This window comes from Corapipo altera, unplaced genomic scaffold (genome assembly GCF_003945725.1).
Source record: "Corapipo altera isolate COAL_440 unplaced genomic scaffold, ASM394572v1 60, whole genome shotgun sequence".
NCBI classification, from domain to species: Eukaryota; Metazoa; Chordata; class Aves; order Passeriformes; family Pipridae; genus Corapipo; species Corapipo altera.
In genome coordinates this window covers 1,512,168-1,527,288 of record NW_020884912.1, presented here as the reverse complement: position 1 = coordinate 1,527,288, position 15,121 = coordinate 1,512,168, and the positions used below count along the sequence as shown (strand labels likewise).

At 38.5% G+C, this 15,121-nt stretch overlaps 1 protein-coding gene across 1 annotated transcript; it reads left to right on the top strand.

Annotated features, from left to right (window-relative positions):
* The first annotated feature begins 3,288 nt into the window (after positions 1 to 3,288).
* On the top strand, positions 3,289 to 6,052 carry LOC113952289. Its single transcript, XM_027654180.1, has 2 exons — positions 3,289 to 3,378; positions 3,949 to 6,052. Exon 2 carries the CDS (start codon positions 3,974 to 3,976, stop codon positions 4,742 to 4,744), a length of 771 nt encoding a protein of 256 aa, XP_027509981.1. The 5' UTR covers positions 3,289 to 3,378; positions 3,949 to 3,973; the 3' UTR covers positions 4,745 to 6,052.
* Positions 6,053 to 15,121: the final 9,069 nt, after the last annotated feature.

Here is a 15,121-nt window from a genome sequence, read left to right as displayed (position 1 = left end):
TTTCATAGGAGGCCATGCGAGTGTGTACATTATCAGACAAAATATTCCTTTTGATCTTTAAGAGTAATTAATATAACACATGGAATTCCACTACTGTGTAATAAGATATTTTTTACTATTTCATTAAAAGTACTCCCCAAGCTCAAATACAAAACAATGTAGCATCCCAGGACATGGTCTTTTAATGGTATATCTTCACCAATGCTTATCACCTTTGGTGCTGTTTGTAAATGTGTTTGGTTGTTATGCTTTGAACTTCAGTAAAACATTTGTACTTAATAAATAACAAGACCAAGCACTTTCCTATCCTCACATGTGTCTATGCTTGAGAACGGCACTGTAATTGGAAGAGAAAGGAGAAATAGTTGTCCTGACTATCTGCAGGGACTTCCCTGTGACCAGGTCTTTTCTGCTACCATACAAGACACAACTGTGATGGCTAAACACTTATTCCATAAGCCTGCAAGCACAGAGCATTTCAGCGTGTGCTTACGCTTATGGGCACGTGGGTTGCCAAGTCCCCCTTGTAGTTAATACCTTGAACAGTGTGATGGTTTAAAAACCTCTGCTGACATAGACTTTGCAGGGATGTGCAAGACCGACAGCTTGAAGGTGGCTCCCCAGGGTCTATCTACACCTTGAAACTGCTGTAGCTGCATCTCCCTGTGAGTGGCTGGTAATGAAATGCAATGAACCTCAGTTGAGGGTGTCTTTGCTTTCTTTTTGCCTACCTGGAATTCCCAGTGTGTTAAACTGACAGATATATTCACTGTGAAATTGGAAGCAGCTTCTACCTAGAAAGGTTCCCACAAATAGATTAACAAGTCCAGGAGTGAGCAAGTGGAATTGAACAGTCTGTCTGCAACAGGTTCTTGGGTGGAACGGCAAGTGCTTCTTCACCAGAGAAACAACACAATGTGCCTTTTGAAGAAGAAACTAACATAAGGTCTTTCAGGTCTCTATTGATCTGTCAAATTGCAAATAAAAGGGAGATAAACTGTAGGAGTCACTTTGTCAAGGAAACAGTCTTGTGTGAATAGAAGGATCGTTTTCATCTCAGAACAAGAATTTACATGCTTCCTTTTGAAGTGAGCTGTGGTTTTGTTCCCTGCTCCCCAGTCTGTTGGTTACACAAGAGACTTTTCTCCTGAAAGGTTTCCCTAAGTCTTCCCAGCCATAAGACTGGTTTTGTTCCTGCTTTTGTTCTTGAGCATCTCTATCTTTTTGACTGAAGTGCTCTGTATGTAATCACCTTCAGGTAGAAACTGAACCTAGAACCTTTCCATCTGATGCTCTAGCTAAGATTTTATGAAGTTGTGAACAATGGAGAGGAGGATAAAAACAGCCCTGTTATGATAATGCATGCAGCCCTGGCCATAAGTGGCACTTGTATTTTAGCAATAATAAATAGGTCTCTTTGGCAGTATTTGTATGGTTCTGATTCTCTAAATCCAGTGGACTGAATATTTTTTGCTATTAAGCTTCATAGATTACAGCCGTAGTCATAGTATTCTATGAAAAGCCATTTAGCTCAATCAGTTTTGATTGTAGTTTTATTGCTTAGTTGATTGTATCAGATGCTATTTATTCTATCCAGATCCACATCTATAAACATTTAATATTATTTTTGGTGACTCTAATTTGATGGGAAAAATGACTTTTTTGTCCCCTTCCCCATCTCTTCAAACAGTACTGCCTGTAAAATTTTGCTGAAAAATTGAAGCTGTAAAGAGCTTGGGAAGAAACCCCACAACAATAAACAAACCAGAAAACCCACAAAAAAACCAGAAGTCCAAACCAGACAAAAAACCACCCCCCAAAAAACAACCACAAACACCAAAACTCTGTTTTTTCATGCCTTCTTAGACTATTAGAAAATACTTATTTTGCAGAAGATTGCTACTGATGTCGAAGTGAGGAACAGAATACTTTTGCCAATAGAAAAGTATTGACATAGCTGGAGATCAGGTACTCCCTAGCACCCATCCACTGTCCTCTTTGTAGTAGGGAGATATGCCTACAGTGCTTTGGAGAGGAGAGCAGCTGAAGCTAAAACACTCTCCATATAATACTGTATTACAATGAACCTTTTCAGTGTGTTAATGCAGTAAAATCCCTGTTATATGAATTCTATATTCTTCAATTACAGTAACTTGTGATTCAGATAAATGGGAATCACCAAGATATAAACTTGCAGAGTTTATTAACTCACTGGATATTAATATCTTCCTAGTATTATTTATATAATCTGCAGCATGATCTGGCACATAAGCACAGCATGTTTAGTTTAGTTTATTTTACAAATTCAGTGCAAATTGGCTCTTGCATCAAAAAATGCATTCAAGTTAGACCTCAGGGTATAAATCTGAATTTATGTTAACCAGGCTTCCTATGTTCAAGTTCGTAAGTATATCCTAACAGATTCATCAGAAAGAGGGATAGTCAGTACAGAAATGCAAAAAAAATTATTATCTGTATTGCAGCACCCATAGAAGTGGAGATAGGATCTACTGTCGTTCTTTTCCAGCTGCAGGAAATTCTAGGTAATATTTTGGATTGTTTCTTTCTTCTGTTTGTATTAGCAGAACGGAGCAGAGAAAGTCTTGGGGCAACTGATGCCCTATGGTGAATTGATTTAGGTAGGTACAGATAGATTATTTGTGAATTTTGTTCCTGGCACTACAAGCAAGAGAGGATGCTGAAGGTAGCATTTCTAAGCATCAAAAGTGAAGATAAAGTTTATAGTTCTGTGGGATGGCTTAGTTGGATGTAGAGCTGCTTCTTAAAGATTAGGCCAGCCTAATTAAAGATGGGTGTACATTAAACACTTCAATCTACAGCTTCTACCCATCTTTACGTGAGGCATTTGGTTGGTGCTGAATGCTTGTTTAATTTTTCGTTTAGCTTGTGCACGCAGCTGAAGTTTATCTAAGTTTATTTCCTTCTTAAGGAAAAAGTGCATACTGGAGTCCAGAATGCCTCACCCTCTTTTTGGTGCTGTGCTACCTCCTTGCTGATTGTCAGGGGTGGGAAGGGCCATAAGTATTGCCCCCTTTTAGAATGGGTGAATCAGGTATGTCTGGTTTTAGGTGGGAAAAAAAGTGCCATCCAATCCTGGTATTTATTTTGATGCTCAAAGATGACATAAAAGCGGTATGTCAGGGAGGAATGCCCATTAAGAAGGAAGAAAACAGCCCTGCACTCCTCTGTGATTGGGACTGACTGTGTTGTTGCTGGGTGGATGCTGTGTGATGCTGTTGCTGCTCCTGCTCCAGCACTGTGATGTTTCTGTTCCAGATTGTGCTGACTCACATTCAAGAAAAAACGATACATAGGCACAATGCACTGTAACTTTTTTCCTTTCCCCCAGTAACCTCGGTAAGTGTTTGATTTCTTTTTCCTTTCTTTGGCTAGTGTGGTGCTAATGTATCTTTACAGTTAGAATTAATAGGAGGGGGAAAGGCAACCTTGTAAACAAACTGGTAGCAGACAGATTAATGAAGAAGAGGGCATTTAAATGCAACCTGCTGTTTGTGGTACCTCCACCTCTCTCTAAAGCTGATCAATCCTGATAACTCCTCCGTCTCTACAAACTACACTTCTTAAATGGGAGAAGTGCTTACAATGCCCATTTACAACTGTATTCGGTTTAATTAGTCAGCACAGCCAGTGCTGCAGGGATAGATCACTTGCTTTTAAAGATTTGAGAATGTTAATAGTACAGTATATCATTTTAATTATTATTGGATTAATGTTGTGTCTCGAAGAACATCTAATGCAAATCACAAGAAATGGCCTGAAGTGACCCAAGGGTTGTGCTTTATTAGAAAAGTAATAGGTCCATTGCTTAAATATAAAGAGAGGTTCTTTCTTCAAATGTCACTGCACTGGGCTTCTTTGTGTGTGTATGTAGAAATGAAATCCTTTTGCTTCCACCTTTGTCCACAGAAAGTTTCTGTAGCTCATGCACTAAATGGCTGAGACAGTAGCTGTAATACCAACAGATGAAGAGGAGATCCAAAATAATAGTGATGATGAAGATCGGTTTCCGAATCATGATACTGTTACGGCGTCCCTTGGTTGCTCTGCCAGCCCTTCGTTAGCCAGCCTTAATGAAGACAGGGGAAGCCCAACGGTGCCAGAAAGATTGTCTGTCCTCTCCAGCAAGGCCATGGCCGAGGTAAAAGCCCTGACTGGTCCAGAGGTGGTTAGTGGTGGCCAGGCCCAGAGGACAGCCTCTGGGTTGGCTGAGCATCATCTGACAGCTGTAGATGTATCATTAGGTGGCTTGTTGCACCCTGTGGTAGTTGGTAACCTGCAGCCTGTGGACATTGGCTCCCTGTGCTCCAAAAGCTCGAGTTCAGAAGTGTTGCAGGTCCCAGGGGTGCTCTGTGAGGCTGGCGAACCCCCACAGGCTGGGACTGACCAAAAGGACTGCTACACACAGCAGGCAGGGAGTGGCACCAATGGCAATACGGCCTCTTGTAGTCTGGGCCATGTGATTTGGATGAAGACCACAACAGTAATGGAGACCTTAGAAAATAAGAAACAAGAGGAAAAGGAGAAGTACCGCCTCCAGCTAGCTATGTACCGACGGCTTCTGTTGTTGCGCTCCATCAGGAGTTTGCATAGGCAGCTGGAGCAACAGCAGGCCAGGTTGCAGGAATGCTATGGCACGGTAATAAATACCAGGAAAGAAGTGTTGAAACACATTTGCTCAGCCTCACCCTCACCTTCACCGTAATCATGTTGCTGCATGCAAAAATGAGCTTTGCTATGCCACCAGAGCCGCCAGCAAGCTTGCATGCTACAGGGGTGGTGTCCTCATACCCAAGGGGACGTGCCCATGTGCACTCAGAGTAGAGAGGAAACAGAAACAGCAACAGCAGCAGAGCAAGAAGAGATGAGAGAAGGTAAAGTGTGGGCCCCTGAATTTATCTGGAGGAAACCAGAGCAAGATTGAACTTGTGCGAGAAGTTGACTCCTGATGCACGCTCAAAGCCTCAAGCTGAAAGAGAATTTTTTTGGCATATAGGTTTGTAAAAAGAAAAAAATCATCACAAAACTGGGAACCTAGTCTGACACCTGATCCGTAAAGGTGGTCAGATGCCGGGTTGCTGCGTGCTGAATATGTGGTATGATGCATCTCCCTTCTACTTTCAGTGTTAACAAAATTTGAACAGAATGAGGGTTTGTTTTCCTGCAAGAATACCTGAATCTAGAAAGCCAGGATATTTGGCTTTCTAGATTCAGGTATCCTTGTAGGAAACTCAGACTTGATCTATCTACCTAGCTGCCTGTTTTTCGCAAAACTGCTAAGGCCATTGTACATTTGCAACCTCTACTTTCCTTTAAAACTTATTCAAACTGACCAGAAATTATTCTGGGAGGGTAGGACAGTCACACGCACAGGGAAACAGTACAGCTGCCTAAACCAGATTTCCTCAGGAGAGCAAGGTAAAAACAAAGGCCTTGTAATCTGACGTGGCATTGGAAACCCAGGCTGGCAGTACCAGGGGAATGTTTGAGGTCTGCACAATTATTAATCTACTGCTAACTCCCAGTAGTACTAACATCTGCAAATCAAGCATATTTTGTGCCTTACTGCTGTCATTTAATGGAAGTTGGTGACAATTAGCACTTTCTATCCAGGTGTATTAGACATGTGGAAAACCCTGGAGCACTGTTTCTCCAATTGCAAAGTTAGGATGCCTGCAGGGAATTTGATGTCAGTATGCAACACACAGGTAAAATGAAAGCAAAAATATGCAACTTTTTTTATGCATTTAAAAGGCAATCTGAATCCCTATTATTGAACAGCAAATTGAATAGTTTTAAGATCTGAAGCAAAATATGATTCAAGAAGAAAAGGTACAAAAAAATTTATTTTTCTAGGATTTAAAGTGGTATAGAAAAATCTCATTCTTCAGATGTTTATTTCTGATCATGCCACCTTTTCTTTTGCGGGTGTTTTTCTCTTTTAAATAACTGCTTAAGTAGATGAAAAATCAAAGGGGTTTTTGGCTGTTTTTTGGGTTTTTTTCTGCATTAAAAGACAAGCTTATTATTAATACTCCTATCTTTCTAGAATAATGTGCTATATATAGGAAACTTCTTATTCTCACCTTTTTTTTTTGGTGCATATGGAAAAGGGGTGTTGGTCTGTGCATGCACACACACCTCCCTGTATGCAAGAGGTTATGAAAGGCTGGTGCTTCTTTTTTTTCTGTAGCAGAAGAAGGAATAATGTCTCAAAATAATCTCTGCTGTCTATGAGGAGTTTGGTTGATTAGATTCACATACACACATCTGTGAGCAAGGTATTGAAGTAATTCAACAAATGAAGTGCAGCACAACATTGTCATTATTCCGTCTTTGTATTTCTGTGCACCCAAAATTATGGAAGCCCCCTGGGTATGCACAACCTTAGATAGGTTCATTCATCTCCTTGGGCCCTTATGTAGCCTCTCACGCAGCATGAACTAGTAACTTTGAATGCAGAATTACCATAGAAACATCCTTGGCATCAAGGAGATATTTGAAGGAGCATCCTCTCTGCCTCATTTGGGGAATTCAGGTTGCCAGAGGCCTTTAGTGGGCTACAGAAGAGAGCTGGGGGTTGCATGTGACTGAGAAACATTACTCCTGAGCTCTGATCCCATCTAGCTCTCTGCTCAGCCTTGGGAAAGCTGATCTCTCTCAGCAGTGCAGGTTTCCCAAAGAGTGCTTAAATACCAAACTCATCTCAGAGGTAACCTGTTCTTTCTCAATGCGCCTCTCAAAAAAGAACGTTGATCATGGCCAGCAGGGCTATGTAAAAATTCTTTTATTTCCACACTCATCCCACCCCCCCTGCTATTTCATGAACTGCAAAAGCCTTTTTGCCATTGGATAAGACTGAGTGTTATGTGAATCAAACCCAAGCAAATCACTATTATGTCATCTCTCCCAGGGAAAGAAGTGTTGGAGAAGGATCATGTCTCAAAAATATTACTGTATTTTGAAACAAAATATCAAATTGTTTACATTAGAAAGACAGTCAAAATGAATATTGTTGTTAATGTTGGTCAACTTCTTTTGGACTGAAAAAAATTATCTTCTAAATTACATGTAACTTTCCACTGAAATAAAATAGATGAACAAAAATATATTAAAAAACCCCCAACAAACAAAACTACGAAAACCTCTGATAAGACAAAGTAACTGTTTTGCCTCAGTAGCTGCTGAAGTACAGTATTGTCCTGCATTTGTTGCAAGAATGCCCTACATTACTGTTTAGAGCTACCTAGAGGGTCATTTGCATTTAAGAGTAGCTAGAATAACATTAAAGAATACTTCTCACATAATACCCACTGCAGCAACAGTTAGTCTGTCAACCTGTCCAATTGTAAATTCTTTGTGGCAGAACTGTGACAATCCTTGTTTTGTACATTTCATAAAATTTCTTGATCCTAACTAGGATCAGTAGATGCTTCAGCATTATGAATATTAAATACTGAAAGATTTGTGCATGAGCAATGCTGCCTGATAGTTGGCAGGAAAATGAAGCCAAGACTTATTTTGTGCATGCTTATTCTTTCCATTTAGTACATTTATGGATACATGCAAAATAAATATTAACCTAGGAAATAACATCCGTCTTTGCAACAATTTGCTGTTTAGCTTGTGCTTCTGGTGTGGCTACTAATAAGTGAAGTTGGACAAACCAATTAAACACAATATGATTTTTAAAATGAGTTTGTTTTAGAAACTTGGAAAATGTGGCTTAACAGCTATGTTTTTTTCCTTAGATATTTTTGTATGTTTTGGAAGTTGAAGGTCAGTGAGAAAGTGACAGAATGCCATGGGTAACTCATGGAGGTGGTTTCAGGCACACCAGGCAGAGCAACAGTCTTAGATTTAATGAAAGTCTGTCCTTCCAAATTTTTCAATCTCCTTATGTGTTTAAGACTTTTGGTAGTTTGGATGAGGTTCAACTAAATTTCTCAAAATTTGTGTATTTATCTAAACTCAACTCACACAGGTCTCACTGGTCTTGGGTACTGATGACAAAATAAGTAGTCTTGGGAGTGCCTTTCTCCCCGTTATCTTTCCTGTCTTCCAGAGCCTGTCAAAATAACGATGTCCATGAGAAATCTTTTCTGCAATTTGACAGTTATGCTACCTACTCTTACAGCAAGCTTGAAGTTAAATGATGCTGCCTGAGCCTCAAAGTCTTGCTGCTCACCTAATTCTCAAATGGTAGAAAATAATAATGGGTTTACTATGAAAGAGTGGGATATTTAAAAGGTGTCAACTCTCTTGGAATACTTGCTAGCACTAAAAAAGTTGTAGCTTGTGCCTACCTAAAACCAGAAATCTTCAAGAACAGAATGGAGTTATGGACAATTAAGTGACAAAATGCATTACCGACGTGTTCTTTAACAAAGTGCTTTTCTTCTGCATCTCCAGCATTTCAGTTAGCTAAACTAAACTGCTGCCCTGGAGACTCTTCAGAACTGTGTTTTTGCTGTTTTTGTTGTTGATAGTTACGAGTCAGACAAGATCAACGGCCCACCTTAAAATGTTCAATTATTACCTCTTGTGATGGAACTGTGCAAGGGATTAGTTCAGTTCCTCCTTCCTGAGGTTGTCATGTGTGTCTATCACATTCTCTTATTAGGACAGTGAAGATTTTACCAATTTATAGTAAATTTATGATATTGTCGTAAACTTATGAGCCATGCAATATTAAATGCGGATCACCCTGTGTTGTTCTTTAAACATTGAAAATTATGGACTCTGGGCATAAGCATACAAAAGATAGATTTAAAGATGAGGTTGTTTAAATCACCCCTGGATCAAGTAGGCTTGGGAAACCCTTTAGAGTCCTTATTAGAGTTTATTTCTATAAAAGTTGTAAATCTAGAATATAAATGCATTGGAGAGCACCTTTTGTTTATGACTGTTGAAAGAAGCGCAGTAATGCAGAGGTGGGCTTGGGATATGCTTGAATGAGACCCTGCTCCAGATGCAATGAGTAAGGAGTAAATGTTCCTTATTCTTAAAGCTCACAGATTTGGATGAGCATGATTGCCAAAAACCTGGAGGATGATTGGATAATGGGAGTGACTGGAACTACAGGAAAAGATGTCTCAGAGTTTGATTTTTAGTGCAGCATGGAGAATTACACACTGCACAAGTTTTTTCTTCAGTTAAAGATGACCTTTTCTTTTTCTCGCTCCTGAAAAAAGTCTTTTGGATCATTAGGTTAGATGGTGCTAAAAGTTGTTTGTGTAGCTGCAGTACATAGGAGTTGACACCTATCTCTGAAGTTGAGTGACATTAGTTATTGTTGCCAAAATTTACACATACAACTTAGTCCTAGACCTGGTTTTTATCTAAATCATAACATACTGAAGTTGAGTGTCCTGCTGACTTTCAATGACACTTGAATCCAGGCCAAGAGTTTGAGGTGCTATGTCTTGTTCAAGTCCCTTCTCAATTTTGATTAATTTCTATCTCCTGGTGTCTTTAAACAATGCCTTGTGTGGTACTAATCTTTGCCTTTCTGGCAAAATGTTTGGAAGACTTGGAAGAAGAGGAAAAAGGCCTACCTATCAATCTCTTGTGCTATTGAAGAAAGTGGAGTTAGGTTTGGTTTTTTTAATTTAGTGAAAATTTAAAACAGGGGAGGTTGTCCTGTGAAAACACTTTTGGAGGTTTCACTTAAATGTCTGGAAAATAACATTTCCTACAGCTGCAAGTAAGTTTCCTTAATTGTATTGTTCATCTTTTCACACAATTTTAGCCAAGTCTACAAAACAAATAAAAAAGTTACCTCCATCTCTGACAAATCAAGTCTCTAAGTCCCCAGCCCAAAGTGACTTCTGTGTGCATGAGTGGCAAGGCATTCTTCAGAATCTCAATAAAAGTTACATTTTCCTTTGATGGGTGGGGGTTGGAAAGGAAAGGGAATGTGTGACCATTCATCACAGCTCCAGGCTCCTTAGTACCCAGGAACTTTCTACTCTAAATGACAAAGAGTTTCACTGTCACCAAAGAGAAATTGCTGCTGACCTTAGACCTCTTTTTGGAAAGTAAAATAATGGAGCACAGGAGCAGAGTTTGATATTTGACCGAATTCTACACAATTATCATGCATGTGTATATAATAAAATTAATTCTGTGTCTCTGCATTGTAGCCTCCGGCAAGCAGCGTACAATCAGTTTTGTATGTATAATAGATCACAGAGTTGTTCATGAATAATACAAATGCATTGAGCAGATACTAGTGAGTGAGGATGTTTGTCTTTGCATGGAATCGAAGTGAACATGTAATATTGTGATAATATATATTTGATGAATTCAGGTCTGACTTGCCTTTGCCATAGCCTGCTAATTCCCCGACAAGGGTTGCCACAATAATTGAGTTTCCAATAACATTATGATTATTTCCACATGATAATTTAATTGTAGGTATTTTTTAATATTGTAATAATGTAGATTTGTGATTATTATGCATTTGCATGCAGATTTTCATGGTGTCTCGGAGCACATCCCTGCATTTATAACTTAATTTCCTATATTATTGCATATATATTTTGGGATGAACTCATTAATGCAAACAAAAAAAAGCAGGTCTTTTTGGTCATTTTGCCTTTATTATAAATGGCTGAAAGCTTTGCTCATTTTTTTAGACCAGTCTAAACAAGTGAATAAACAAAAGACAACTGTTATTCATGGATGGATTAATTTAAAATAATAATGTAATTACAAATCATGGCAGATTTGTCTGAGGCAATTGGGATGTAGACTGGTACAAATTTTGCTTTACCGAAAAAAAGCTTGTTTAAATGAATCACCAAGTTTAGTAGAGACTGTTTTCCATTTTTCCAAATCCCCTATATTAGGTGATGGCAAAGTAACACTGGCTCAAAATTCATGAGTGCCTGCTCAAATAGGTATAACAACATGGAAGCTGGAACATCTGTACCTAGCTAGATATTATTTTGACAAGCAAAGTAAGAATAGAATTGTGTATACAGTCATGACACTGGCAGGGATTTTAATGAGTTAAATTGTCCTCTCTGGAAAGAAGTTGGTTGCTCGCCTGATAACCACCTTCAAACTACATCAGAAAACCTTGCCTGAAATTTGATGGGACAAAGGGAGGTAGAAATGAACTCTGTTCCCATTAATTGGATCACACATTTGTATGATCCTGTGAGCATTCTGCTTCAAATCAGAGAGCTCTCTTCCAGGTATGTGGAAAATTCAGAGAGGAGAAAATGTCTTTAGCTAAATACTTCTGTTTTGAAGAGAAAATTCTTGGAGAAAGTGACACGGGCTTTGTGTATTGTTCATTTTTCTGGTACCTGTAGTTGGAGGAATGGTCACCTTTATCTATAAAATCTCAGCTCTGCAAATTGAACCGGGGTCACAACAGATTTTTTCGTCTATCTGTAGCTGTCAGGTTGGTTTTCCACTGCCTGCATGACGGGAACATGCAACAGGAACTAGGCAAACAGGCCTGGTCCAAATCTTCAGATATGGAAGTTTAAAAACAGGGGCTGGAATATATACCTCTCTGCTATCCTTTCAGATTGCTCTTCAGTGAACATTGGTGCTATTGCTTCCAGAGTAGTTTGGTGCCTGGTTTCTACTTTCAAACATATTCCTCTAAATTAACAACAGAAAAGACACAATGAGATTAAGTCCCTTCTCTTTCATCTTTACTTGTTCTGTGGACTGAAGCAGAAAAGCGGAAGCCTGATTCAGGCAGTGAAGAGAGCAGTTATGATTCTGCAGTATAAGATGGTCTCTCTAGGTTTTGCAGCAGAATGACTTCTTGTATAGGTAAATTAGATTCTGTCCTGAAACCCATTTGATCCAAGTCTTTTGTAAACTCCATATCTTACTAAGAAGCACCTTGGCAACTGACTTCACTAGAAGCTGTAAAAGTATCAAAACATGAAAGTGGTCCCACTAGCAGAAGTTCACCAATCTGTACTCATGCCTTGCTGAGATCAGGTGATAGTTCAACACAGGGGACCTGAAAGGTCAGTCTGTTATTTTTTTTTGTAAGGAGTCACCAGCATAAAATTAAGGATATGTTTTACCCTGTGGCAATAGATCTTAAATGATCTTAGGTGTTATTTGTCACACGCAAAGTACCATAGACTATAAATGTATCATTCTCTCTGTAAGTCTTGGATGCAATTTATAATCCTTCTTGTCATGGAGAAACTTAAGGTTGTTTCAGATACGAGGTTATTTATACTTGGATGATTGTCTTCATTACTATATGTTTGTGATGTTACTTATACAGATATGATAGGTAGGCACATAGAATTAGAAACAAGCCTGTTGAGAAGCACTGATTCATGTCATATTCATGAATAATTTTCCCTGAAGAAAGAAATTGAGACTAAAATTTTATAATACAGACAATGTAGCTGCCCTGGCCTCTCAACCATTCCAGTATCACAGAGGTTAGACCTTGGAAGAGCTCAGTTCCTTTTTTACCTTTACCTGATGGGTTTGAATTTGAGTCAGAATTCCTCTAACATTTTAAATTGGGGAAAGTGGTGTGGAGTTTCTCAGCCTTTCCTATTAGTGCTGCTTCTCATTATGTAAAAAACCTGAATGATAGATAAGGTCCCTTCCAACCCAAACCGTTCTATGATTCCATGTCTTTTGCTTTACTCACAATATGTGACAAGGAAATGTTTAATTTCAGGTCACTTGGAAGGAAGGTTTCTTTTGGCACAAAATCATTTGTTATTGCTGCTTTGTTCTTCAGCTGAAGAGGAAAAAAAACCCCACCTTCAGTTTTCTTGTAATTGTTTTTTTCCATTTGTAGGTGTCTGTGAAGCAGTGAGACCACGAAATTTCTGCATGAGGCAGGGGATATGTTCTCTCGTGCACAGACTGACATTTCCCAGCTTATTCTTAAGGAAAGCATTCTTCAAAAATAATTTAAGTAAGGAGGTATTTATGTATTGCCCATCTTCTCCAGTGCTTGAAAAACGCTTGGTTCATGGCCACTAGTGGTTCTTCTCATAGTGGGGAAGGTTTATTGGCCATAATCCTGGAAGTCTGGCAGTCCCCTGTGTGTCAAATGATCACTGATTGTATTGGAAAAGGATGCTTCAGTGACAGCAGGCAGCCCCTGGGCAGAAAGAGGTGTCCCTTGTCCCTGAGCAATAACCTGTATGGATGATTGAGACTTGTTGATAGACCTCCATGGAAGTCTTACCTAGTAGTAAGAGCTTAGCAGTGTCTGACTTAGTGAAGGATCTCTCAGTTCAGGATGCTTGAACTTGATTTGTTACTCTCATCAAGAGGGTATAAAGGTAGGCAAAAACCGAACATGCCTTGAGGCCCAGGCAGATACAGTTTTTCCACAGCCTCTGTCTTATGGGAGGGAAAGAAGGAAAAGGCTGCTAGAATTTACAAAATATAGTTATTGACTAATTTCTTCATCAGCAAGAGCTGTAAGAAATCAGTGAGGTCTCTCTTGAGAAACCAGTGGTGTCACCTCATGTGTCCTCAGGGTGTCAAATGGTATAAAACACTCACTTTGAAAGTACTGCACCGTGATAAGCTTTGAAACCCAAGGGATGCATTGTGTGTACATTTTGTTATATGTAATGACACACTGAAAGGGTAGTGAAGCTGTTAAGGGAACACTGCATGTCTAAAAAGAACTTATTTTTCTTTCAACCAATAAAAGAAGGAAAGACTCTTTCAGAAAAGCAGTTAAAATAATATCATTTAAATGTAAGAAGTGATAAAACACCAGAGAGAATTCACCTGTCAGATGAAGAAATTCAAAACATGAAGTCTTCTGTGTAACATACACATTTCAAATTGGACCATTTTCCTGATAAAGCAACAGAACTCTGCCAAAAGCTTTTAAAATAGTTGATATATATACAAAATTTTAAGGCTGACACAACCAGCAGAACAGCAACAATTATTTAAAACAGATTTGAAGAATAAGGAAAAAGAATGTAATTTCATGTAGTCATTCTAGACAACGTATAAGAGGTTGCTATATTCAACAAGACCAAGGTTGGATGTGAGACTCTGGGAGTTTTTCAGCAGAGATGATTTTGTAGAAATACAGTTCACTGCATATAAAAAATACCCCTAGAGGTGACTACAATGCTAACAACAATATTTTGAAACAAAGCTAAAAAAGACTCATATTCCATGTGGACATATTCAAAAATTCTGTACAGCCACAGTGTGCTGGGGCCCATTTTCCAGTAGAAATACTTTTATCTACAAAACTTATGGAAATGTATGTGAACGTTTTCATGTATTTCCAATACAAAAGTACTTACCTTCCTTAAACTTGACACAGAATGATATCTGACTATATGAAATCCCAGTCAGCAAGGTGACAAAACAATTGGGCAAATGCATTTCTGATGAACTTTAAATGTGAAATTTAAATTGGACAAATAATACATTTTATATTATTTAGAAATAAAGCAAGGCTCATAAAAAATAGAAAAATGAATTGGTTAGGATGGTGCAGTTGCATCTACTCTTACCTCAGTTCCATCAATCACTGTCAGTTAATTATCATTAAGATTGCATAAAAAAAGGCCCCTGTGGGAGCTGGATAGGCTGTGAGCGTCATTCTTTCATTAAAAACAAGATAAACAATATAAGCCTTGTTTTAATTTTTGGTTTTGTTTGTTTTGTTTTTTTCATTTGGGTTTTTTTGTATTCAAGGAAATTATGTGAAAAGATGAATCTTGAATAATTGTGCTGAGAGTTACCATATGGATTGCAGAGACAAGACAATAGAACAAGGGATTAAAAATAAAGTTGGTTCTTGTCAGGAAAATTTTAAAGATTTTAAATTTCTTTCTTTTTTTCTTTTTTCTTTCCTTCCAAAATTCAATAGGATTTCCCTTTCTAAGTTGTAAAACTTGCAGGATTTTTAAAAGAAATGCTTGCTTTTTAATGAGCTGTGCTGTTTTAACATCACCAGGGTTTATACATGTAGACTAGAAACCTTCTTTTTCAAAAAAAGTGTCTAAAATTTAAAGTCACATGACTCCAAAAGGTGACTCTTCAACAGAACATGAGCCAGAATGAAACTCACTGTGAGTTGAGAATA

Coding starts and splice junctions, on each gene's coding strand:
- LOC113952289 (XM_027654180.1), top strand. CDS start 3,974: ATGGCTGAGACAGTAGCTGTAATACCAACAGATGAAGAGGAGATCCAA.